General features: G+C 56.6%; 3 protein-coding genes across 5 annotated transcripts; 2 read left to right on the forward strand and 1 right to left on the reverse strand.

The window, feature by feature from the left end:
- Positions 1-1,459: 1,459 nt before the first annotated feature.
- KANK3 (KN motif and ankyrin repeat domains 3) lies at positions 1,460-12,690 on the forward strand. Of its 3 annotated transcripts, none has more exons than XM_045991531.1 (12): positions 1,460-1,526; positions 4,079-4,210; positions 4,506-4,567; positions 5,407-6,714; positions 6,794-6,893; positions 7,096-7,314; positions 7,417-7,501; positions 8,013-8,229; positions 11,367-11,509; positions 11,630-11,830; positions 11,914-12,012; positions 12,393-12,690. In XM_045991531.1, exons 3-12 carry the CDS (start codon positions 4,534-4,536, stop codon positions 12,468-12,470), a joined length of 2,484 nt encoding a protein of 827 aa, XP_045847487.1. In that variant the 5' UTR covers positions 1,460-1,526; positions 4,079-4,210; positions 4,506-4,533; the 3' UTR covers positions 12,471-12,690. The 3 variants fall into 3 exon arrangements, 2 of the variants coding, with proteins under 2 accessions (XP_045847487.1, XP_045847488.1); XM_045991532.1 differs by lacking the exon at positions 12,393-12,690 and adding an exon at positions 12,225-12,386; XR_006816477.1 differs by lacking the exon at positions 12,393-12,690 and having other exon boundaries at positions 8,013-8,249.
- A 125-nt stretch (positions 12,691-12,815) lies between these two features.
- On the reverse strand, positions 12,816-13,956 carry RPS28 (ribosomal protein S28). Its single transcript, XM_045991533.1, has 4 exons — positions 13,863-13,956; positions 13,718-13,765; positions 13,087-13,221; positions 12,816-12,892 (listed from the first exon to the last, which is right to left on the reverse strand). The coding sequence occupies exons 1-3, from the start codon at positions 13,899-13,901 to the stop codon at positions 13,099-13,101; spliced, it is 210 nt and encodes a 69-aa protein (XP_045847489.1). The 5' UTR covers positions 13,902-13,956; the 3' UTR covers positions 12,816-12,892; positions 13,087-13,098.
- Positions 13,957-14,025: 69 nt separating this feature from the next.
- NDUFA7 (NADH:ubiquinone oxidoreductase subunit A7) lies at positions 14,026-21,154 on the forward strand. Its single transcript, XM_045989711.1, has 4 exons — positions 14,026-14,124; positions 14,540-14,589; positions 17,647-17,796; positions 20,942-21,154. The coding sequence occupies exons 1-4, from the start codon at positions 14,074-14,076 to the stop codon at positions 21,030-21,032; spliced, it is 342 nt and encodes a 113-aa protein (XP_045845667.1). The 5' UTR covers positions 14,026-14,073; the 3' UTR covers positions 21,033-21,154.
- The last annotated feature ends 1,219 nt before the right edge of the window (positions 21,155-22,373 follow it).

Raw genomic sequence — 22,373 nt, forward strand, 5'->3', positions numbered from 1 at the left:
CTGCTCAGCAGGGAGCCGGCTTCTCCCTCTTCCTCTTCCTGCTGCTCCCCCTACTTGCTCTCTGTCTCTGTCAAATAAATAAATAAAATCTTAAAAAAATACTTTTAAATTTCCAATGGAGTTTTCATGGGAAACTCAACTGACATCTACAGGGGGAAAGAAAAATCTAGAAAAAAAAAAAGACAATGGAAATATCCCAGGAATTTTGTAAAAAGAGGACTAAGCTACAGTAGTAGCTGACCGGTACTGGGACGAACAAGACAGATGAATTTAGAAGTGCCGTGAGCTCCCCATCTGTGAAGCTTTGTACTTCTCCTTTCCCTGTGTAGTTAATCCCATTTGGAGCACAATTCTCTAAGTGTCCCCACTGCCGGCTGCCTCCCGGAGCCCTGAGAGTCAGGATCTGCCCCTCCCTTTTCCTCCCATCCCAGTCACCCTCTTACCATAAACATTACCTTGAAAGTCTATCTCTGCCTCTCCGCATTGTGGCCCAGGATGGCAGGCATTGTGACCCCTCAGGGACCCGCACAGTGCCTGGTGTATGTTAGGTGCTCAATAAATGCTAAATGAATCGGGAAATGGGTTAAAGAATTCAATCTTAATTTAAGATCATTCAACAGGGGTGTCTGGATGGCTCAGGCAGGAGAACATGCAACTCTTGATCTCAAGGTTGTGAGTCCAAGCCCCACGTTTGGCATGCGTTCTACTTTAACAAAAAAATTTTCAGTAGTTAAAAAAAATTAACAAACATTTATTAAGCACCTACTGTGTGCCAGGGGCCCCGGATGAAGCAGTGACCAAAATCAATCAGTTCCCTGTCCTATGGTGTTGACACTTTAGAGGCAGAGATAGATGGCAAGCAAATAAGCAAAGGACAGAGATTCTTTTTTTCTTTCAAATAATCAAAGTAGCTATCAAGTTAATAAAACAGAGCAATGGGAAAGACAGAGGCTGGAGGCGGGCCACATTAAGCCCTTAGAGCTGGGAACACACAGGTCGAGTCATCCAGAATAGAAGTTGCCCATGGGAACATGTGCAGGGAAGAACAGTTCAGAAAGATGGGACAGCTTGTGCCAAGATCCTGTGGTAGGAAAGAGCCCCGGTATTGGTACCTCACCCAGACACTGGGACATGAGCATCAGCCTTTCTAGCTTCCACACAAATCCCATCGGGTTAGTCTCTTGCTGTCTTCCCATGGCTCCCTAGCTCCCAGTGGATCAAATCCAAGCTCCTCAGTCCTGCGCTGGGAGGAATTTGGCCGGCCCCCGCCACTCGCCCCCGCCCCCTACCTTCTCCTCCTGGCCAGCAGGCGCACGGGGACAGTCACTTCAGGCCCCGCCCCCAGCCCCGCCCCACACTCAGTCCAGACCAGCACCGCCTATCCCTGTCACCATTGGACAGCTCGGAGAACATAGGGCGCTGATTGGCTGGCGTCGCCATCAGTTAGGACCGAGGCCTTGATAACCCGTCCCCGAGCTTCGAGGGGGCGGGCTCGGGTACGGGCGCGGCGGGGGCTGCTGCTTCAGGTAAAGCGCCAATTTTCGGGGCCACCGATGGGGGTTTTGGGGGGTATTAGTGGACGTACCGGGAAGGGGTACTGCGCCTCCTGCCCTTCTGCGGGCTCAGTGCCCTGTGATGGGGCGGGCTTGATGTCCTCTGGCTGGGACCCCTCCCGCACTGGGAGCCCCAGGTGGGCGGCGAGCAGAGTTGGGGACTCTGGACTCGGGAGATGGCCCTCCTCCCGCCCTTAGGAGCCAAGTGGGGGGCTTGTTCACCCTGTAGCGCCCCAACCGACTCCGGGACTTCCCCGGCGTCGCTCCTGGAGAGCTTGGGGACCTGGTTCCAGTCCCTCACTCTGGACCTGGGTGTAGGGGGTGATACGGAAACGGTGTTGGGGGGAGGGACGTACGGCCCCCGCGCGGGCAGACAATGGGTAGCGGATGGAACCGCCCGGCGGCGTTTCCTGCAGGAAACTGCTCTGTCTCTACGAGGCTGTCTTGGGGTGGGTGTGTGGGTGTGTGTTGGGTTGGGGGGGGGGGACCTGGAGGGAGAGGTGTCTCCCCCTCCCACCATCATCAGCCTCTACGCCCACGTCAGGGGTCTGAGAATCCAGCTCCAACTTTAGGGGATGCTACCATTCAGGGCTTCAAGCCGGGAAGAACCCCCCATCCCCAGGACCGAGATCAGCGCTACCCGCCGAGTCCCCCACCCTGCAGGTTTCCTGATCGCAACTCCGAGTCCCGAAATAGTCCCTGGGGCGGGAGCGGGGGCGTATGGCGTCGGCTCTGACGGCCTAATGAGGGGGTCTTAGGCAGAGGATCCGATCTAGCTGACATCTCCTGCAGGGAGCGGAGAAGAGGCGAGGGCAGCCGCGCCCCCACTCTGGTGGGGCTGCGGCCCCTGGAGCCGCCGCGGCGTGGGCCTGCCTCTTTCTCCTTTAGGGAAGCTCGCAGGGATAGGCAGGGATGCAGGCTGGGAGGGATGAACCCCATCGGGCTCTCTGCCACTGCCCTGCAGAGGAGGGCTCCTAGAAGGCCATCAAGTGGGTGGCCAATGCAGAACACTGGCAAAACCGCCTGGGTTAAAATCCTGCCTCTGCCCATGTGTGACCTGGGACGGGTCCCTTAATCTCTCTGGGTCTCAGTTTCTCCATCTGTGCAGTAGGGCAAAGGGTAATGATAAGAAAACCTCCCTCAGAGTGTTTAGCTAGGATTTTTTTTTAAGTTATTACCCACAAATTGCTTTTAGTAGAGAGTGACGCATAGTAAATGGCAAAATTGTTGTTGTTGTTGTTGTTATTATTATTATTATTTATCATTCTTGAGGCATCATTTCTCACCCTAGCGCCTGGGTCCGGCTGCTCTAGCTGATTGGGGTCTTAGGGACGGCCCACAGCTGTTTTTTTGTTTTTTTGTTTTGAATTTTTTTTAAGTTCCCAGAGCCCCAAATTTGGGTGTGACCAGGTCACCAGAGGAGGGGGCTGAGCCCATTGAGTCCCACTGCCAGCTGTGGGAGGCGGGCCCAGACCCCTAAGTCGGCCCAGGTTTTTTTCCACGACTCAACTCTTCCCTGGCAGTTTCCTGAAAACAAGTTGTGCGAGCACGGGCCGTCCTCCCTGATGACCGGCTGCCCTGCTGGACTGCCCCTCTCTGCCGGTGTAAGGGGACAGGAAACAGCTGCTTCAGGACTGGAAGGGGCCCTGCCTGCCTGGGGTGGGGTGAGGGAGGTTTTAGGGACACAGACTGGGCGTAGGTCCAGAGTGGCAGAGTCCCTCCCCCCCAGCAGTGGAGCAGGGGATATTCAATGGCTGGTGGGTGTCGGGTCCAGAGGTGGTCATCAGAAGCGTGGGAGGTTGGGAGAGCCGATGGCAGAGGTTGCCAGGTGGTTGGCATATTGAGCGCTGGGTCAGGGAGAGGACAGATGGGTCCGGCAGGCTCCTGGTGGTGGAGGCTTGGTGGACAAAGTGTCCCTGGAAGATGGGCAGAGCCCAATCTGAGGGCATTTCCCACGACAGCTGACCTGGTTGCTCTGTGCCTTCGTTTCCCCATCTGGAAAATGTGAATGATAATATCCACCTTACACGATTGTATGGGGCTTGCATTTAATCAGGCAGGGCATACAGTAGGTACTGAAGACAAGCTGCTTTCCCTTCCTCAAAGGTTTTTCGTGTGAGCTCTTCAAAGCCCCATTTTCCCTGCCCTGTGCTTTCTGATTGTCCCTGTTAATTATCACATGAGATGTGGTCCGCCGTCCCTCGGTTTCGTAGAGCCTGCATCATGTTTCCTGAAGAGTCCCCCCCAGCTCCAAGTATAGCCACAGCTCTGACAACCTGGGTGCTTATAGTTCCATTACAAGCTCCTATGAGCCGGGAACAGAACCCTGTGGCACTCCACTAGAGACATCCTAGGGAGAAAGGTCTCCATGGCTTTGAATCCTTGGTGCATCCGGCCCAGGACTCTCCGTCAAGGCTCTTGCAAGTGACCTGGTAAAAACTCAGGCAGAATTATATCTTGTCTGCATTTCTTTAAGGAAAAAAGGATTCAAATGATGCTGCGTTTGTCCCTTTTTTAATACGCAGAATCTGACCAGATGAATTTCTAAGGAGCCCATGGAGGGCTTCCAGCTCTCACCTTCTTCTTCGGAAGGTTCACACCTCGTCCCTTTGAGCATCAGCTTCTAATTTTGCCCTGGGACTGACACAGCTCGGCAGGTCTGGAATGACCCTTCCCAGCCCCCACACCTAGTCACTCATGTTCTCTGATCACTCTCCTCTCTTCTCTTGTTGCCCTTCCTGCCTTCCTCCCCGCCCAGCACGCTGAGGCCTGGACCTGGGGATGCCCGCATTCATTCATTCTGAAGTTCCAAGGCCTCTTGAAGGAGCAGGGAGGACAGGACATATGTGTGTGGGAGGGTGGATGACGGTCTGTTTACTCACTTAGAGTCCCGGCTGACTCCAGAGGGATGGGGCCAGCCCCAGCCTCACCCCCTCTGGGGACATTTTTCAGGGTGTGTCTGGCAGCTACTCCAGAAAACATGGCCAAGTTTGCCCTGAATCAGAACCTGCCTGGTGAGTGTGCAAAGTGGGATACGTGCGTGTGCATGGATTGATACTTGGTGCCCATGTATGGACACAGCCCTGTGGTTTCCTCCATTGCACGTGGCCAGGGAGCCCTTTCTAAAGGTCCATTGATAATGTCATGGCCCTGCTTCAAACCTGCCTGTGGTGGTCTATCATGTGTAATATAATCACAACTCCTCATTGCGGCCCAGGAGGTCCCCCACGATCTGGCCCCAAACCACCTCTCGGACTCCTCTCCCTCTCCCTTCTTCCACTCTGTTCCGGGCACCCTCACCTCCGTCCACCTCACTGTGAACTCCAGCCCACCCTGCTTACTATATCCCAGGGCCTTTGCTCTGTATTCCTTCAGGAACCTTCTGTCCCCAACTGCTTCCTCCTCCTCGGGTCAGGGCTCAGCTTTTAAGTCCCTTCCGCAGGAAACCAGCCTTGACAACTAGAGCCAAAGTCACGCACCTCCTCCGGTTACTTGCATTTTGTCTCATTATTATTAGCCCTAAGCATCATTTGGAATAATCGTGTTTATTTATCTCCTATCAGAGGACAGGGGTTTGTCTGTCTTCTTCACTCACGTGTCCCCAGCGCCTAGAAAAGTTCTTGGCACATAGTAGGTGCTCAGTAAGGGTGGGATTGCTTGGCTGTTTGGTGCAGATAGCCATTTGGTCCTCGGGTATGCATGCGTGCAAGGTCAGGTGTGTAGGGTATGGTGCAGGCGGAGCCCTGCAGGACTCCTTGTCGTGGGGCCGAGAGGGAAGCGCTCTATTTGTCTAGTTTCCCTGGGGCGTCCCCTCCCCCAGCCTGACGCCCCCCAAACCCCGTCATGCCCGCAGACCTGGGCGGCCCTCGTCTGTGCCCTGGCACCACCGCGGGCGCCCGCAGCCCCAGCTCGCCCTACTCAGTGGAGACGCCCTATGGCTTCCACCTGGACCTGGACTTCCTCAAGTACGTGGAGGAGCTGGAGCGCGGCCCCGCCACCCGCCGCGCCCCCGGCCCCCCGCCTGCGCGCCGCCCCCGTGCACCCCGGGCGGGCCTCGCAGGCGCGCGTAGCCCAGGCGCCTGGACCTCCAGCGAATCCCTGGCCAGTGACGATGGGGGGGCATCGGGCGCACTCTCCCCCGGCGCGCCCTCGGGACTCCTGCTGCCCCCGCTGTCGCCGCGCGTGCCCGTGCGTAACCCGCGCGTCGAGCACACGCTCCTGGAAACCAGCCGACGGCTGGAGCTGGCGCAGGCGCACGAGCGCGTGCCCAGCCCCGCCCGCGCCGTCCCGCGCAGCCCGCGAGGATCTGGCCGCAGCAGCCCCGCCCCCAGCCCCGCCTCCAACCCCGCCCCCGCTTCTCCCGGTCCCGCGCAATTGCAGCTGGTGCGCGAGCAGATGGCCGGGGCTCTGCGGCGCCTGCGCGAGCTCGAGGAACAGGCGCGCGCGCTGCCCGAGCTGCAGGAGCAGGTGCGCGTGCTGCGTGCGGAGAAGGCGCGGCTGCTGGCTGGACGCGGGCAGCCGGAGCCCGACGGGGAGGCCGAGGCGCGCCCGGACAAGCTAGCTCAGCTGCGCCGGCTCACCGAGCGCCTCGCCACCTCCGAGCGTGGCGTTCGCTCCAGGGCCAGTCCCTGGGCCGATGGCCCCGACGGGCCGGCTTCTAGGGGCAGTGAGGGCGCGCTCGAGGTCCCCGACGCAGCCGGGACCCCAGACGGGGCGCCGCAGACGCGGGAGGCTGGCGCCCAGGCGGTGCCGGAGACCCAAGACGCCAGGGCCCAGGCAGTGCCGGAGACCCGGGAGGCTGGCGTGGAAGCGGCCCCCGAGACCCTCGAGTCGGACACGTGGGTGACCGAGGCGCTGCTGGGGATGCCCGAGGCCGCCGAGCGCGAGCTGGAGCTGCTCCGCGCCAGCCTGGAGCACCAGCGCGGGGTGAGCGAGCTCCTGCGCTGCCGGCTGCGCGAGCTGGAGGAGGCCCGCGAGGCTGCCGAAGAGGAGGCAGCGGCAGCTGCGGCGGCTCAACCCCAGCCGCGCGAGGCTGCTACCCAGACCCCGTGGGCTTGCGCTGTGAAGGCCACACAGACCGAGACCCCCGCCGAGGCCCCTGACCTGAGCCAGGAGAACCCGACGGGACCCACGGATGGGGACAGAGCCATGGCCCCTGCGGGTGAGTCCCAAGCCCTGTCTAAGCCCCGGCTTGATGGCTGCTGGACTCGAACTCAGTACCCTCATCTGACCCCCGTCAGGCATCCTCAAATCCATCATGAAGAGGAGGGATGGTACGCCTGGTGCCCAGCCCAGCCCCGGACCCAAGAGCCTGCAGTTTGTTGGGGTCCTCAACGGAGAGTGAGCACTTCACCCCTCCCCGTGGCAGCACCTGCAGGGACATAGTCTGGGGTTTGAATCCCGGTTCTGCCCCTGACTCGCAGTGTGGTCTTGGAAAGCCTGTTTTCTTCTTCTGTAAAGTGGGGAAACCACTCCCACCGCGCAGGACACAAGAATGAGCCCACAGGGGTGGCTCAGCGGCCGCCTCCCACCCTGCCCCCAGGTACGAGAGCTCATCCAGCGAAGACGACAGCGACAGTGACAGCGACAGCGAGGACGGTGCTGCCGAGCCTCCAAGGAGCAGCTCCTCCGGGGAGGACAGCGGCAGGGATGTTGGGGACGACAGTGACAGGGATGCCCTGGACCCGGAGCCTGAGCCCAAGCCCGAGCCTGAGCCCGCGCCGGAGCTGGAGGCAGAACCTCAGCCTGGTGCGCAGGGGAGGTGAGCGGCGTTAGGGACAGAGTGGGGACCAATGCTTTCTTTCCTGTCTGCCACGCACCCCCACCTCCGACCCCTCCTGAGCGTTTCCGACCACCTTCATAGGTGCGAGCTGAGCCCGCGTTTGAGGGAGGCGTGCGTAGCGCTGCAGCGACAGCTGAGCCGGCCCCGCGGAATCACCCGCGATGGCGTGAGTGCCAGCCAGAGCCCTTCACACCTGGAGTCCTGGGCCCCATCGAGGACCTCCCCTGACGCCCTCTTGGGGAAGTGCATCGGATTTCTTAGAGTTGGGGTGGGGGGCGGTCCCAAGTTCCACCCCTTGGCGCCAAGAATTCCACTGATCCCAGGCTTTTCAAAGGGATCTCCACCCACAGGGATACCGCGGAAGTGTTCCCTGTTTCCCCCAAAAGGGTGCGCCCCGAGCCCCGGGCCCACCCCCATACTCCCCAAAGGCAAGCTCTCACCGCCTTCCTCCACTCTAGGTTCTCCCACAGGCTCTTTCCCAGAGGGGAGGACCCCTGCTGGCTTGAGTCTGGGACCCGCACTGGCTGTACTCCCTCTTCCAAAAGGGTGCGGCCCCACGCACCCCCTCAGACAAGCCGCGACCACCCTCCCCGGCCTTGATTCCCAGCCCCGCCCCCACGCCCTCCCCGCCACCACAGCCTGGACCATCTCTGACGTCTTTCCTCCGGTCCCGGCAGGGCGCAGCGCGCCTAGTGGCCCAGGAGTGGTTTCGAGTGTCGAGCCAGCGGCGCTCTCAGGCGGAGCCCGTGGCTGGGGTCCTGGGCGCGGTGGCGCGCCTGGGACCCGAACTCCTGGCGCACGTGGTGAACCTGGCTGATGGCAACGGGAACACAGCCCTGCACTACAGCGTGTCCCACGGGAACCTGGCCATCTCGAGCTTGCTGCTGGATACCGGTCAGCACCTTCCTCCCAGGGTTAGAGGATCCGCGTGTCCTGGGCAGATTGCCAAGGGGCTTTAGGCCTCTCGGCTCTGAGCTCTCCACCCTGACCCTGCCTCTCACTTTGCCGAATACCCGGCTGGAAAGTTAGGCTGACCTAAATTTAGAGGAATTCGTGTCACCAGCCTTACCTTCCTCATCTGGGAAATGGGGATGCAACTCCACATGTTAAACGTTGCTATCTCCTGCCACTTGCTTGCTCATTCTCTCCCCAGCTTTCCCCCTCTGGAGCTGAGATACACACACCCAGGTGTTCCTGAGCCCACAGATGTGTATTCAAAGCCTACAAGGGTCCAGTAGGGTGCTGGGGTGGGGGTGGGCCACCCCATACAGCTGTCTGCAGGGAACTCAAAGCAGAGGGGACAGAGGGCAGTAGACAGACTGCCCACCAAGAGCCCTCCTGGGTGTCATCCTTCAGGTCCAGTATCTGCTGGGGCCTGTCCTTGGAGGGGTCTCACTGTCACAGCAGGCCCCACTGTTCCCTCCCCGACCCCAATGCCCCCAGACACACAGGTCTGTCCCATCTCTGAACATCTTGGTGATCTGGGGAAGGGTACAGTTGCTCTGAGCTGGACCGGGAGCCCGAGCTTGGGAGGAAAGGACAATACAAGATTCAAGGCATCTCCTCTCTTCAAGGGAGCTGGGGAGGGGCTTCCGCAACTGGCAAGGCAGGCTTGGCTGTCAGTCACAAGCAGCCCAAATCGCACAGATCCCCTTTTATTCCTTGCATTCACGCCAGCCCCCCAAGCTCCAACTCCCCAGACCTCGCCCTGGGCCTTCTAGTTCTCACATCGATCATTCCTTCTGCCCTTCTGCCTGCTGTCGAGTCCCTCCCCTGCCCCAGGACCCTGGGTCCTCAATGTACTCACCACGCTGGGCTGGATGTGGCTGTGTATCCTTGCCCCCTTCCTCCCTCAGCCCTACCTTGGAGCCTCCAATCCATCAGACCCCTATTCCCTCCACCCCTTCTGGCATCTCCCTCCAAACGCAGGCCACTCTTCCTTCCTCTCGCGTTCTAGCTGCAGGCCAGCAGCTCCTCTTTGCAGGTGAATCCTCCCCAGTTTCAGGATCCGCATGAAGCACCACTCCCACCCCTCCAAGCCTCTCAGTTCCTTGACCCCCTGCTCCTCCTTTCACCTTGACCTCCGCCCTACATCAGCTTACACTTGTAAGGTCCCCCTAAGATCTTGATGTCACTGATAACCACGCCCCCTCCAGTCTCTTCTCAGCTCTCACCTCCCAACATTTCAGCTCTGCCCTTGCCCGGCCCTAACAGCCCTTGGCCATCACAGGACCATTGTCTGTTTCCACCCCCTGCCTCCACATCAATGCCCTCTACATCCCATCATTAACTACTTGTTTATGTTCCTTTTCAAACTCCTCCCCATGCCCCCCCCCCCCCCCCCCCCCCCCCCCCGTCACCTCATCCTACTTGCATGACAGGCCCCAGCACCGTGCCCTGCAGACCCTCAAGTGTCGGTTGAAAGAATGAGCAAATGCTCATGAATGTATGAGAATGAATGGCTGTGAGCACGTGCATTATGGCGGGACAGGGAGTGGAGATGGACAATTATCACGTCGAAACATGAAATAATTACAAATAGGGAGGACCACAACAAAATGTAACTAGAGGAAATCAAATGGAGTGATCCTTTGGCTTAGGAAGGCCTCAGGTAGGAGGGGAGAGGAGAGGGCAGGGGAAGACGGATGCCTCTGCTACTGCTTCCGGCACAGGCCCCACTCTGGTTGTTTCTCTGTGCCCCTCCCCACTCCACCAGTTGTCACTGCAGCTTCAAAGCATGCCCTCCTCCTTTCCATACTACTAAACCCTTTTTCTTCCCAGCCCATTGTTTGAGTCTCTCCACAGGGCCCTGATCCAAGCCCCAGACCTCCCCAAGTTTTTGTAGCCTCATGGAACTTTCCAAACACTGGGGGACAACAGCATCAGTCACTCTGCTAACTGCCCAGAGGAGATGCTGTGATGGCAGGTCACGATCATCCTTGGGAGTGATCCCAAAGGAAACAGAGCCAGTGTTCCTGTTCAGTGCTCCTTCCTTGAGTTGCTGTAACAAAACAGCACAACGTGGGTGGCTTAAGAAAACAGAAATTCATTTTCTTGTAGTTCAGGAGGCCCAAAGTCCAAATTCCTCTTGATCTGCATGGGAATGAGTGGATTTGGACATAAAGGGGAACCAGCTGACATAGTTTTTTTTTTTTTTTAAGATTTTATTTGACAGACAGAGATCACAAGTAGGCAGAGAAGCAGGCAGAGAGAGAGGAGGAAGCAGGTTCCCCGCTAAGCAGAGAGCCCGATGCGGGGCTCGATCCCAAGATCCTGGGATCATGACCTGAGCTGAAGCCAGAGGCTTTAACCCACTGAGCCACCCAGACGCCCCCTCACATAGCTTTTTTTATTTTGTTTTTTAGGGGGGGCAGCAGGGGCAGAGAGAAACTCTTAAGCAAGTTCCACTCCCAGTGCAGAGCCTAGCACCAGGCTCGATCTTACCACCTGAGCCATAAATGATTTGGATGCTTAACTGACAGAGCCACCCAGGGGCCCCAAGTTAACACAGTTGGGGTGGGCAATGATACTGGCTTGGTGGATGATAGCCACAAAAATAGAACACTGGGGGCGCCTGGGTGGCTCAGTGGGTTAAGCCGCTGCCTTCGGCTCAGGTCATGATCTCAGGGTCCTGGGATCGAGTCCTGCATCGGGCTCTCTGCTCAGCGGCGAGCCTGCTTCCCTCTCTCTCTCTCTCTCTGCCTGCCTGTATATTTAAAAGAAAAAAAAAAAAAAATAGAACACTGGTTTATTGAAGATGTACTATGGGACAGGTGTTAGGTCTGGGAGACACAGCAGAAAGCCAAGTCTGAACCAGCTTGAAATACAGAGATTTGAGCAGACTCTGAAGGGCACGGAGCCATGTGGTTCTTGGCAGAGAGCCTAAGAGGCAGAGGAAATAGTAAATTCATGACCAGTGACCACCCCCCCTACACTGGCGGCAAACCTGTCGTGTGTGGGGGGAGGGGAGCAAACCAGGTTGGGCTGAGGGTGCTGGCGTCTTGACTCACTGACCCCCTCTACTGCCCCAGGGGTCTGCGAGGTTGACCGCCAGAATCGGGCTGGCTACACGGCCCTCATGCTGGCTGCACTCACCTCTGCGGGGCGCGAAGAGGATGCGGCTGTGGTTCAGAGGCTCTTCCGCATGGGCAACGTTAACACCAAGGCCAGCCAGGTGCGTGGACACTTCTTCCCTTGCTGTCTGGTGGGGTCACTTCTGCTTTGGGTTTGTCTCTGACCTCCCTTCCTCGAGTGCCGCCCCCCCCCACAGCCCTTTCCCCTTCTTTGTCCCCAGACAGGACAGACAGCCCTCATGCTGGCCATCAGCCACGGCCGCCAGGACATGGTGGCGGCCCTGCTGGCGTGCGGGGCAGATGTGAACGCCCAGGATGCGGATGGGGCCACAGCGCTGATGTGTGCCAGCGAGTACGGGCGCCTGGACACTGTCCGGCTGCTGCTGGCCCAACCGGGCTGCGACCCGGCCCTCCTGGACAATGTGAGCCACCACGGGGCCGGCGTGGGGATGGCAGGGGAGCCATGCCTTGGTTCGGGGACCTGACTGTTCCCACTGTCCCTCAGGAGGGCACCAGCGCCCTGGCCATTGCCTTGGAGGCCGAGCAGGATGAGGTGGCTGCGCTGCTGCATGCGCACCTGAGCTCGGGCCGGCCACAGTCCCCGGTGAGTGCAGCCCCTAGACTGCAGGGACCAGGCCCCGGGCTGCACGCTGGCTGCACAGAGCATACCAAGTGTGCCCCGGGAAGGAGGCCTCTTTTCCGGCTTTCCCGGGGAAGCAGCCAGGGTCAGGGGAACCTGGGTTTGACCCCTTGCACGTGACTGGGACCTGAGGTTCCCCCTGCAAAATACCTGTGAGACACACCTCCATGTCACAGGTCACGGGCCCAAGGTCTCCAGAGGAGAAGTGATCTAAGATCAGGTGGGAGCTGTTAGCTCCCACCTTCCCTGTCAGGGGACTCCTGCTACCGCCTCCAAGAGGCTTCCACCACAGGGGAATCCTGCCCACGGGTAACTGACAGGACCCCTCCCCCACCTTTCCCCAGTCACCCCTTGAGTCCCCCACAGCTGCGCCTGGTGAAGGAGAACACAGTGACCATAAAGAAGACCCCCAGCCTCAGTGAGCAGCCAAGCAGCCTGGCACCCTGGACCTGAATTGGGAGAGAGTCTGTTCCTTCCTCCACTCTGGGGCACAACAAGGGCCAGGGCTTGCTATCCAGATGTTACTGTGGGCCAAGAGAAAGGCTCAGATGACCCAGTGCTCAGGAGGGGCTCACTTTGGACCAGTGCAGTGAAGAAGGGGCTGGAAAGTGACAAGGCCCCTGAGTCTATCCACTTGCAGAATAAAACATTACTAACTCAACTTGTGTCTTGTTTTGGGGGCACATACACATAGTTCCCCCTCCCCCCAACTCACCAGAGGGCAAAGGGTAGGAGAGGCTCCCTCTAGAAGATTTTATAAGCCTTACTCAGAACCAGACAAATGATTTATTAATATATGCAGATCATCCCTGTGAGCAAGCGGCCGACCCAGATATCCAGGACCCTGTAAACAGACCCAAACATGAGATACTGAGGGGCCGTCCAGCAACTCCCTCCCCTGTCTTCCAAATCTCAGTAGCCTCTTTCTGCACTTCCCACCCCAAAAGCCTCTCACCCCATGGATTTGGGAAGGCTCCCTACTACCACCAAGGAAGGGTCTAAAAGGCCAGCCTATTCCCACCCCTGTCCTGCACTCACCAACTCCCAAATTCAGCGTAACCTCCGAGCTTCTCGCTCTGACTCCAATAGGGTGAGCACGTCGCCCTCGCGCACGGGGCCTTTCACGTTGCGGATGATGGAGCGGCTCGTGTCGTCCATGAACTCCACGCGCACCTACGGGGCCCACCGGGAGGACGCCAACGAGTCAGGGCGAGCCGCAGACAGGCACCGCGGGCTGGGTAGCAGGTTTCGATTCAAAGGACGTGTTGGGACCCACCCAGAGATGCTTAAAAAGGGGGCTGCGCCTGGGAGGCAGAGCTGAGCCAGGAGAGAAACCCGAGAGAGCCAAGTCGCGGAGAACCAAGTTCTCGATCGGGAAGAGCAGCCGCCAGGACGGACAGCTGCAGCTCCGGTCCTGTTCGGGAGAGGGACACACTCGGCAGGGCATAGAGCCACAAAGAGGTCGCTGGGACGGGCTAGGCCACGAGAAAGAGGAACGTCAGAGTCCGGGGAGTGAGGTCGACGGGGTTCGGACCTGGTGGGCAGGGCCCTAGTGAGGTCTCGGGGCCCTCCGGGAGCCCTAGGATATACGGACTCCGGTTTTCAGGGTCCAGCTGGCCAGGCAGTCAACAGGGCTCAGACCCTGGGACGTCCCCACCCGCGTGCTCACCTGTGTGCACTGTCCCTGCGAGCCGGTTCTGCCCAGAACTTTGGTGACCTAGCGGAGAGAAGCTGGGATCAGACCTGGGCAGCCCGAGCCCCCCACCCCGTCTCTCTTCATCCCGGGCCCCCAAAACAGGACTCCCCCACCTCACCCTGGCCAACTTGATAGGCTGCACACGGCTCGTGTCCATGATGGCGGCGCGGCGGCGGGCGGGCGGGCGGAGAGGGGTCACGTGCTCCGAGGAGACCTTTTATAGTACGTCCTAGTCCCCCGCCTACCCACCCTCTCGCGAGACCGCGAACGTTCTTCCCAGCAGCCCTCGCGGTAGAGACGTCACCGGCGTCCTTCAGTGCAAACGGAAGATGGCGTCCGCCACTCGCTTCATCCAGCGGCTGCGGAACTGGGCATCGGGGGTGCGCGGGGCGGAACGGGCCAAACGGGGAGGCTGAGGGTTGCGTGCTCCTTGGACCCGCTCCCGCTAGTCCCCTTCTTCCTGCACCCTTGGGCCTGAGGCTTTTAGTACGAGATCCCCTTAGGTCGGAACCTGTGTCTCAGCCCGGGACACCCAACTCGTGACTGCTTCAGCCAACACAACCGCCTCCACCCCAGCCCTGGACCCATTCTGGCCTGAGATCTGTCTAGTCCCGGACCTTCTTAGCTCTGTATTTTGAGGCCCCGGCTTTAGCTTTCCTCTTCACCTCTAGGGCCCACATCCCTGTACCATCTCCGTCCGACCTTCCCTTCTCCATCCCTGGGATGCCCTGTTCCCTCGCTGTCTCCTCTCCCGAAGGACCCTGCGGGTTGACTGCCTTCCTCTCCCCCCCACAGCACGATTTGCAGGCGAAGTTGCAGCTGCGCTACCAGGAGATCTCCAAGCGGTGAGCAAGCCCCGCTCGCTGCCCACACTCTGGCCTTGTCCTGTTATTCTTTTTTTTTTTTTTTTAAGATTTTATTTATTTATTTGACAGACAGAGATCACAAGTAGGCAGAGAGGCAGGCAGAGAGAGGAGGAAGCAAGCTCCCTGCTGAGCAGAGACCCTGAGGACCCTGAGATTATGACCTGAGCCAGAGGCAGAGCCTTAACCCACTGAGCCACCCAGGCGCCCCTTTGTCCTGTTATTCTTAACATTGGGAACAAAATGCATGTTCCTTTAGGCCCCTGGTTCGCTGGGCCGGCATCTTGCCTCCCGTCCCTAGCAGGCTGTGGAAGCAGAAGTTTGCTTTTAATTTTCCTGTACTCACATCCGGCTGCTTGTGGAAGTCAGGTTGGACATGAATTCAGAGTGGGGATCGTGTAGCTCTGGAGTCCTCAGTGTGGTCCTGCCCGTTAGGATTATCATCCCCAAACTACAAATGAAAAAATGTGAGTTTCAGAGAGACAGTCATTTTCTTAAAGTCACTCAGAAGCTAGAAAGTGACAGCTGGGATATGAACCCAGAAGTGCCGTGATTCCAAACTCATTTAAAATGTATAAAAATTGCTTAATATTTACAAGCCCCTGCCATGTCCTCAGGGATACCAGGACCAAGAAGAAAAGTTATTATCCCCATTCCTTTCACAGAGCTCAAGTTCTAGAAAGAGAAAAATATAATAGGGAAATAAATGCAACAGTATTTATTTTTTTGGAATTATTTATTCTGGAATGCTCTGAAGACAAACTAAATTAGAGTCAGCTGGGGGGTGGCTACATTAGGTGAAGTGGTCGGGAAAGGTCTTTTTTTCTGGGATTGACATTTGAATGACCTGAGTAATGAGCCAAACGGTCATGATTGAAAGAACATTCTGAACAGAGGGAACGGTGTGTGCCAAGGCTGTTGAGGCCTGACAGAGCCAGAAGTAGGAAGAAGGTCTGTGGCTGGAACACTTGGAGGAAAGGAGGGATATCAGTATATTGGAAGTCAGGGGAGTAGGCGAAGGTAAGGCAGCCATTGAGAATTAGCACGAAAGGAAGACAACTAGCATTTGAATAACCAAACTTACGTGAATGTCTACTTGTTATAACTAATTCCAAATATCAGAAGTTTGAAGTTGCTTTCTCTCCAGGGTAGTTGGTAGGCCAGTTGAGGAAAAGGGTTTATAAAATTTACAACCTCCTTAGGGTAGTGGCGCCCCCTAGTGATTCCTGTGTGTCTGTTGGGCATGTGGTTCTTAACCCTTCTGCTAGGTGGCAGAAAGCTATGGCCGCACCCAACGGGGGTTGGGGGGTGGGGGGAGAGGGTGTCATCTGCACTCTAGGGGTTAAGCAAATTCTAACTGCCGCACGGGATCGTGCCCCCACGCCTTTTTTAAGATTTTATTTCTAAGTAATCTGTACACCAAACGTGGTGCTTGAACTCACAACCCAGAGATGGAGAGTCACACAGCATGGGGCGCCTGGGTGGCTCAGTCATTAAGCGTCTGCCTGTGGCTCAGGTCATGACTCCAGAGTCGTGAGATCGAGCCCCTGCCGCTGGCTCCCAGCTCAGGGGAAAGCCTGATTCTCCCTCTCCCACTCTGTTTTCCTCTCCCACTCTGTTTTCCTCTCTGTTTTCCCTCTCTGGCTATGTCTCTCTGTCAAATAAATAAAATCTTGAAAAAAAAAAAAAAAGCGTCGCACGCACCACTGACCAAGCCAGTCAGGTGCCCCAGGATATTGCTTTTACTTATTTACTCTAAAGATATGATTGATTGATTGATTGATAGCGAGCATGCACACACGTGTGAGCTGGGGGCAGGGCAGAGGGATAAGAAAGAGCATTTCAAACAGAGGCATACTGAGCGCAGAATCTGATGTGGGGACCCTGAGATCATGACCTGAGCCAAGGCCAAGAGTGGGACACTTACCCCACTGAGCCACACAGGTGCCCCAAGATACTGCTTTTAATATCAAATTTTTATATTTTCATGTATATTTCTCATTTTTGAAATACAAGGGCTCTTATTTGTTTTAAGAAAAACATAAATCCTGGCAAAATGGTTAACCAATTATTGTAAATTAATTAATTAAACCAATTACTGTAAAACATGATTGAATGAAAACCCGGTGATTTTATGATTTCTCCTGTTTTCTCTGCCTCTCCTCTCTGCTCTGTTTTCCAGGGAGGCTTCTCTCTTGTTTTGAGGTTAGCATTTCCATTTTAGGCTTCTGGCTTCTTTGTAAATTCACCCTAGGTTTTAGCTCAACCCAGGGCAGAGCTCTGTTCACTCGTCCAGCCCTGGCTATAGTGTTGGTGACCAGGCAGGAAATGCAGAGACTTCAGAGGACAAGGTGCTCTTTGAGTAATAAGCCTTGATCCCAGCAGGGTTCTTCAGAGTTCCTGAGATAACAGGAAACCCAGGAGTTCTCTCGCCTGGCTTTTGGGAACAAAGACCCTCAGAACACACGAGGTCTGGGGCTGTCCTGCAGCTGGAAGTGAGGCCAGATGGAAGCTTTGGGCCATGGTGGAGTGGGAACAGGCCTGGGTGTCCAATCTGGACTGCCCCCTTCCCTGAGAAGCCTCAGAAAAGGTCCTCCGTACATTTGGGGCATATCTAGGCCTGTCTTCCAGCACCTTCACACCCGAAGCAGAGACTGCTACCTGCTTCAGGGCCCTGGATCCTCCCTAGCCATGCATCCACGACAGCAGATCAAGGAATTGCCCTGGCCTGCAGCCCAGTGACGGAGGCGGCCCAGGCCAGCGTAGCCAGAAAGAGTGACTTTATATTAGGGCTGCCTGGGGGGCTCAGTTAAGCGTCCAACTCTCGGTTTCCGCTCAGGTCATGATCTTGGGGTCATGGGATCAAGGCCCATGTTGGGCTCTGTGCACAGTGGGGAGTCTGCTTGAGAATCTTTTCCCCTCCCCCTTTCCCCCATCTTCGGATGTGAGCATATGCACACTTGCACTCGCTCGCTCTCTCAAGTAAAATTTTTTTAAGTGATTTTCTGTTTGCTTCAATGGTGATGTCTTCCCCCTTAGAACTCAGCCTCCTCCCAAGCTCCCCGTGGGCCCCAGCCACAAGCTCTCCAGTAACCACTACTGCACGCGCGACGGCCGCCGGGAAGCTGTGCCGCCCTCAGTCATCATGTCCTCCCAGAAGGTGCTGGTGTCAGGCAAGCCTGCGGAGAGGTGAGGACCCCACGGTCCGGAACCAGCCCTTTCTCTTGCTTGTGCTTTTCCAGGGCCCACTGAGCGTTACCTGTGTCAGGAACTGTGCTGTGGGGGCCTTTCCTGGGAGAGCTCTTTTCATCCCCACTCAGCCCAGAGTAGCGGTTGGGGCCTCGGCCTGGGGTGCATTTCCTACAAAGCGAATGAAGCTCCACGTTCCCATCAAGGGCTCTGGGAGAAGCCCAGGCCTTGTTTCTGCAATTTTTTTTTTGAAATGGAGGTGTAATTGACCTATAACATTATGTGAGTTTCAGGTGCACAAGAGAAAGATTTGGTATTTGCATATGTTGTGAAATGATCACAGTAGGTCTCCTTATCCGTCACGCACACAGAGTTCTATGTTTTTCTCTCGTGATGAGACCTTTTAAAATCTCTGCTCTCCTGGCAACTTTCAACGATGCAGGAGAGTATTTTAACTCAGTCATCACGCTGTAGGGTACGTCCCTGGGACTGACTCATTTTCTAACTGGAAGTTTGTACCTTTCGGGCTGTTTCAGTCATCTTGCCTACCCCCACCTGTCTCCTGCCTCTGGTGACCATCAGTCTGTTCTGTGTATCTATGAGTTTGGTTTCGTTTTTGTTTGGTTTTTAGATTTCACACAGAAGTGAGGACCTACAGTGTCTGTCTCTGATTTGTTCCACTTAGCGTAGGACTCTCAGGGTCCATACGTGTTGTTACAAATGGAGGAGTTCTTTCTTTTTTTTATGGCTGAAGAGTTTTCCATTCTGTGCGTGTACGTGTGTGTGTGTATGCGTATATATACACACACGCAACCACATTTTCTTTGAACTCTTCTTAAAGAAAGAATTGTATTTTCTTTTCAAGTAGGCTCTATGCTCAACATGGGGCTCGAACTCATGACCCCGAGGTCCAGAGTCAGATGCTTGACCAACTGAACCAGCCAGGCGCCCCAAAGAAAGAATCATGTAAATCTCAGGTCCCTTAAAACCCAGTTTGGTCCCTGGCCTCAGGTGCCTTCTCTCAAATAAAAGGGGATGATCATAGTACCTACTTTAGGGGCGCCTGAGTGGCTCAGTGGGTTAAAGCCTCTGTCTTCGGCTCAGGTCATGGTCTCAGGGTCCTGGGATCAAGCCCTGCATCGGGCTCTCTGCTCAGCAGGGAGACTGCTTCTTCCTCTCTCTCTGCCTGTCTCTCTGCCTACTTGTGGTCTCCGTCTGTCAAATAAATAAATTAAAAAAAAACAGTATATACTTTAGGGAGTGTATCTCAGTCCACTCAGCTGCTGTGACAATATCATAGACTGCGGTGGCTTATAAACAGCAGAAACCTCTTGCGCACAGTTCTGGAGGCTGGGAAGTCCAGGATCAAGGCGCTGGCAGGTTCCGTGTCTGGCAAGCGCACTCTTCTTGATTCGCAGATGGCATTTTCTTGCTCTGTCCTCATGTGGTGGAAGGGTGAGGGGTGTCTGGGGTCTCTTATAAGGGCACAAATCCCGTTCATGGGGGCTCCTCCCTTAGGACCTAATCACCTCCCAAGCGCTCTGCCTCCAAATACTGTCACGTTGGGGGTTACGATTTCAGCAGGGGTTTGGGAGGCACAAAACATTGAGTCTGTAGCAGAGTTGTTAGGAGGTTTAATCTTCGTGATTAATATTTGTAAGGTTTTAGAATGGAGTCCGTGCCATGCCTGCCTACTGACCCCCACAAGTTGGGCAGTGATGGCCCCTGTTGCAGAAGAGGAAATCGAGGCCCAGAGAGGCCACGTGACCTAACTGGGTCACCAGCTAGTGGGGAGCAGAAGCCGGATTTCAGACCAGTTTGCTCAGACCCCCAGTGGTGTCTGGGCTCTACAGCCGGTTCCTCGTATGGTCTGCAGTCAGTGTTCCGTCCTCCTTGAGCCTCAGTTTCTATATCTGTAAAATGGGGTGGGGGGCTTGCAGTGTGACGAGATCTGTAAGGTGACGAGGCCAGGCAAGGCCTGCTGTGTAGTTAGAACTCGGTAAATGGCCAATGTCATGGTCCTTGTTACCTTCTGATTCTCCAGAGGCCAGCACCAGACTGGCACACTACCCAGTTCCCCCCACACCCCCTCACCTGCTCCTGGGATGCCTGAATTTCCTAGGGAGGCCGCTTCTGCCTCTTCCACCTCCTTCAGACCCCTGGGAGGTTGGGCAGCCCTGGAACCCCTGCTCCTGGGGGGCTTCTCCACAAGAGAGCCTCCCCATCCGCCTCCTCTCCCTTGTTGGCTGACCGTGTGCCAGCCTCTCTGGCCCGAGGCACCAGGGGCTTGGGTGTCTCAGGGGGCACCCTCCTTGGATTTGTTGCCAGTGTCTCTCTCGGGGCTCACTCTGGGTCACATGGTACATTCTTTTTGTTGTTGTTGTTCCTCTTTTTTTTACAGACTGACTGATTGATTTTAGAGAGGAGGAGAGCTGGTGCATGCACGCACACACAAGCAAGGGAGAGTCGGGAGCAGGGTGGGGGGACAGTGGGGACAGACAGCTCCCCACTCAGCCAAGAGCCTAATGCAGGGCTCCGTCTCAGGACCCTGAGATCATGACCTGAACTGAAACCAAGAGTCAGACGCCTAACCGACTAAACCACCCGGGCACCCCAAATGGAATATTTGCCAATTGCACTTGACTCTCAGCCTCATTAGACTGAGGCCCGGTCTTAGCGCCCTGCCGGGGCACGGGCAGTGCCTGCCACATGTCAAGTGCTCAGCACCTGAGGGGGAGAGAGCAGTGGGCGCCCGTCACCTGATTGCTTGGCCCTTTTGCCAGTATCCTATTTGGGGGCAGCAGGAGTGGGGTGCTCCTCTACCCTGGGGCCACAAGTGGGAGCGGGAGCTAGAGGCAGCGGCCAGCTCTTTATGGCTGGCTTTGAGCTCAGGAGCCAGGGCAGGCAGACTGGGCATTCACGTGGGGGCTTGGGCTGGAAGGCGGCTGGCCAGCTCCCAGCGACGGTTGGCTGACCCTCTGGGGGACCCCAGTGAAGGCGTCTGGGCATTCTGAAACACGCTCCTGCTGGCCTATGCACAGTCCGGCAGGTATGGTCTTGCTGGGCGCAGGTGTGGCCTCCCTCAGATCCACCCACGCTGCTCTCCGGAGACCTGGCCCTAACCAAAGTCTTTTTTCTCTTCCAGCTCAGCTGCAGCTGCCACTGAGAAGAAGGCTGTGACGCCAGCCCCTCCCATGAAGAGGTGGGAGCTGTCCAAAGACCAGCCTTACCTGTGACTCTGCCCTGGGGGGCACCTGGCCGGGCCCTCAGGGCCACCTGAGTGCTTCCCCCTCCGTGTGTTCCTTCCGGGGAGAAGGCAACCTAATTTATGAAAAACACACCCAGCTTTCCACTGTCACTTCTGTTCTGAGTTTTTGAAGCTGCGTACGACTTCCTGGATTTCCTGGGGAAGTTGGTGCCGATTCTCTTGGGGGGAGGGAGAGGGGTTCCTGAGCTTCAGGGTGACACGCTGTCTCTGGGCACCGAGTCTGAGGCCATGGGGTCCAGAGGCTCCGGTGTTTTCACCGTCCCTTCTTGGGGGCCTGGCTGACCTAGAGAGCAGTAGGCTGGTTCTAGGACCTTTGGGTGTTTGGGGGGCACTGAGACCGCGGGGCTGAACGCAAGCTGCTCCCTTAGGTTTCTCGAGAGTTCCCATTGCTGTTGCTCATGTAGACACCAGCCAGCGCCCTTCCATGGCCGCCCCTATCTGGCCTTGAGTGCCCTGCAGCTTCGTGGGGGTGACCGAGGACAGCAGGGCACCTAGGACAGGTGAGGAAAGGCCTCCCTGAACCAGATACCTTTTTTTTTTTTTAAGATTTTATTTATTTGACAGAGATCACAAGTAGACAGGGAGGCAGGCAGAGAGAAAGGGGGAAGCAGACTCCCTGCTGAGCAGAGTGCCCAATGCGGGGCTCGATCCCAGGACCCCGAGATCATGACCTGAGCCAAAGGTAGAGGCTTAACCCACTGAGCCACCCAGGTGCCTCATGAACCAGAAACCTTTCACTGTGGGCCTGGGGAGCAAGGCGGAGTCAGCCTAGGAAAGGAAGGGGCTGGTCCTTGTGGAGGAATGAGCTGTTGAGTGAAAGCCAGAAAAAAAGCAAACCAAGTCTGTCCGAAGGAACAGTGGGGAGCCATGTAGGGACCTGAAGTGGGGGCGTGTCACGGCTGCCCTGCGGAAGAACCCGCAGTCCTTCAGTAGGTGAAGAGATGTAGGAAGATCCGGGTGTTGCTGCTGCCCTGCTCTCTGGAAGCCAAGAGCAAGGCAGGAAAGGGTCCACGTCCCAGGCGGGATGTATCCTGGAGCCTCAGAGTTGGCGATAGAAATGGTAAAAGCTCACCTGGGAGAGAACCCTAGGCTGCAGCCCCCAGGGCAGGCTTTCTGGAGGAGGTGGGACTCTAATTGGAGCAAAGGCTGAGTGAGATTCAGGAAAGAGATTGGGAGGGAGAGGAAGTCTGGGCAGGGTGTCCTGAGGTCACAAGGAAGGCTTCCCTGAGGGCTTCCACAGACTGCGGCCAAGGTGCGCCAGTGAAGGTTTCTGAATAGTTGGATGACACAGACTTGCAAGGGAGTGGGG

Source organism: Meles meles, chromosome 20 (genome assembly GCF_922984935.1).
Source record: "Meles meles chromosome 20, mMelMel3.1 paternal haplotype, whole genome shotgun sequence".
Taxonomy (NCBI): Eukaryota; Metazoa; Chordata; class Mammalia; order Carnivora; family Mustelidae; genus Meles; species Meles meles.

What these genes read in the sequence shown, in the direction of transcription:
- KANK3 (XM_045991531.1), top strand. Translation starts at nt 4,534, where the DNA reads ATGGCCAAGTTTGCCCTGAATCAGAACCTGCCTG. An exon ending in GCGGAATCACCCGCGATGGC is followed by an intron (nt 7,502 to 8,012) that starts GTGAGTGCCAGC and finishes CGGTCCCGGCAG; the next exon opens with GGCGCAGCGCGCCTAGTGGC. An exon ending in TTAACACCAAGGCCAGCCAG is followed by an intron (nt 11,510 to 11,629) that starts GTGCGTGGACAC and finishes CTTTGTCCCCAG; the next exon opens with ACAGGACAGACAGCCCTCAT.
- RPS28 (XM_045991533.1), bottom strand. Translation starts at nt 13,901, where the DNA reads ATGGACACGAGCCGTGTGCAGCCTATCAAGTTGGCCAGG. An exon ending in AGCCTATCAAGTTGGCCAGG is followed by an intron (nt 13,766 to 13,862) that starts GTGAGGTGGGGG and finishes TCTCTCCGCTAG; the next exon opens with GTCACCAAAGTTCTGGGCAG. An exon ending in CGCAGGGACAGTGCACACAG is followed by an intron (nt 13,222 to 13,717) that starts GTGAGCACGCGG and finishes TGGGCCCCGTAG; the next exon opens with GTGCGCGTGGAGTTCATGGA.
- NDUFA7 (XM_045989711.1), top strand. Translation starts at nt 14,074, where the DNA reads ATGGCGTCCGCCACTCGCTTCATCCAGCGGCTGCGGAACTGGGCATCG. An exon ending in TGCGGAACTGGGCATCGGGG is followed by an intron (nt 14,125 to 14,539) that starts GTGCGCGGGGCG and finishes TCCCCCCCACAG; the next exon opens with CACGATTTGCAGGCGAAGTT. An exon ending in TACCAGGAGATCTCCAAGCG is followed by an intron (nt 14,590 to 17,646) that starts GTGAGCAAGCCC and finishes CTTCCCCCTTAG; the next exon opens with AACTCAGCCTCCTCCCAAGC.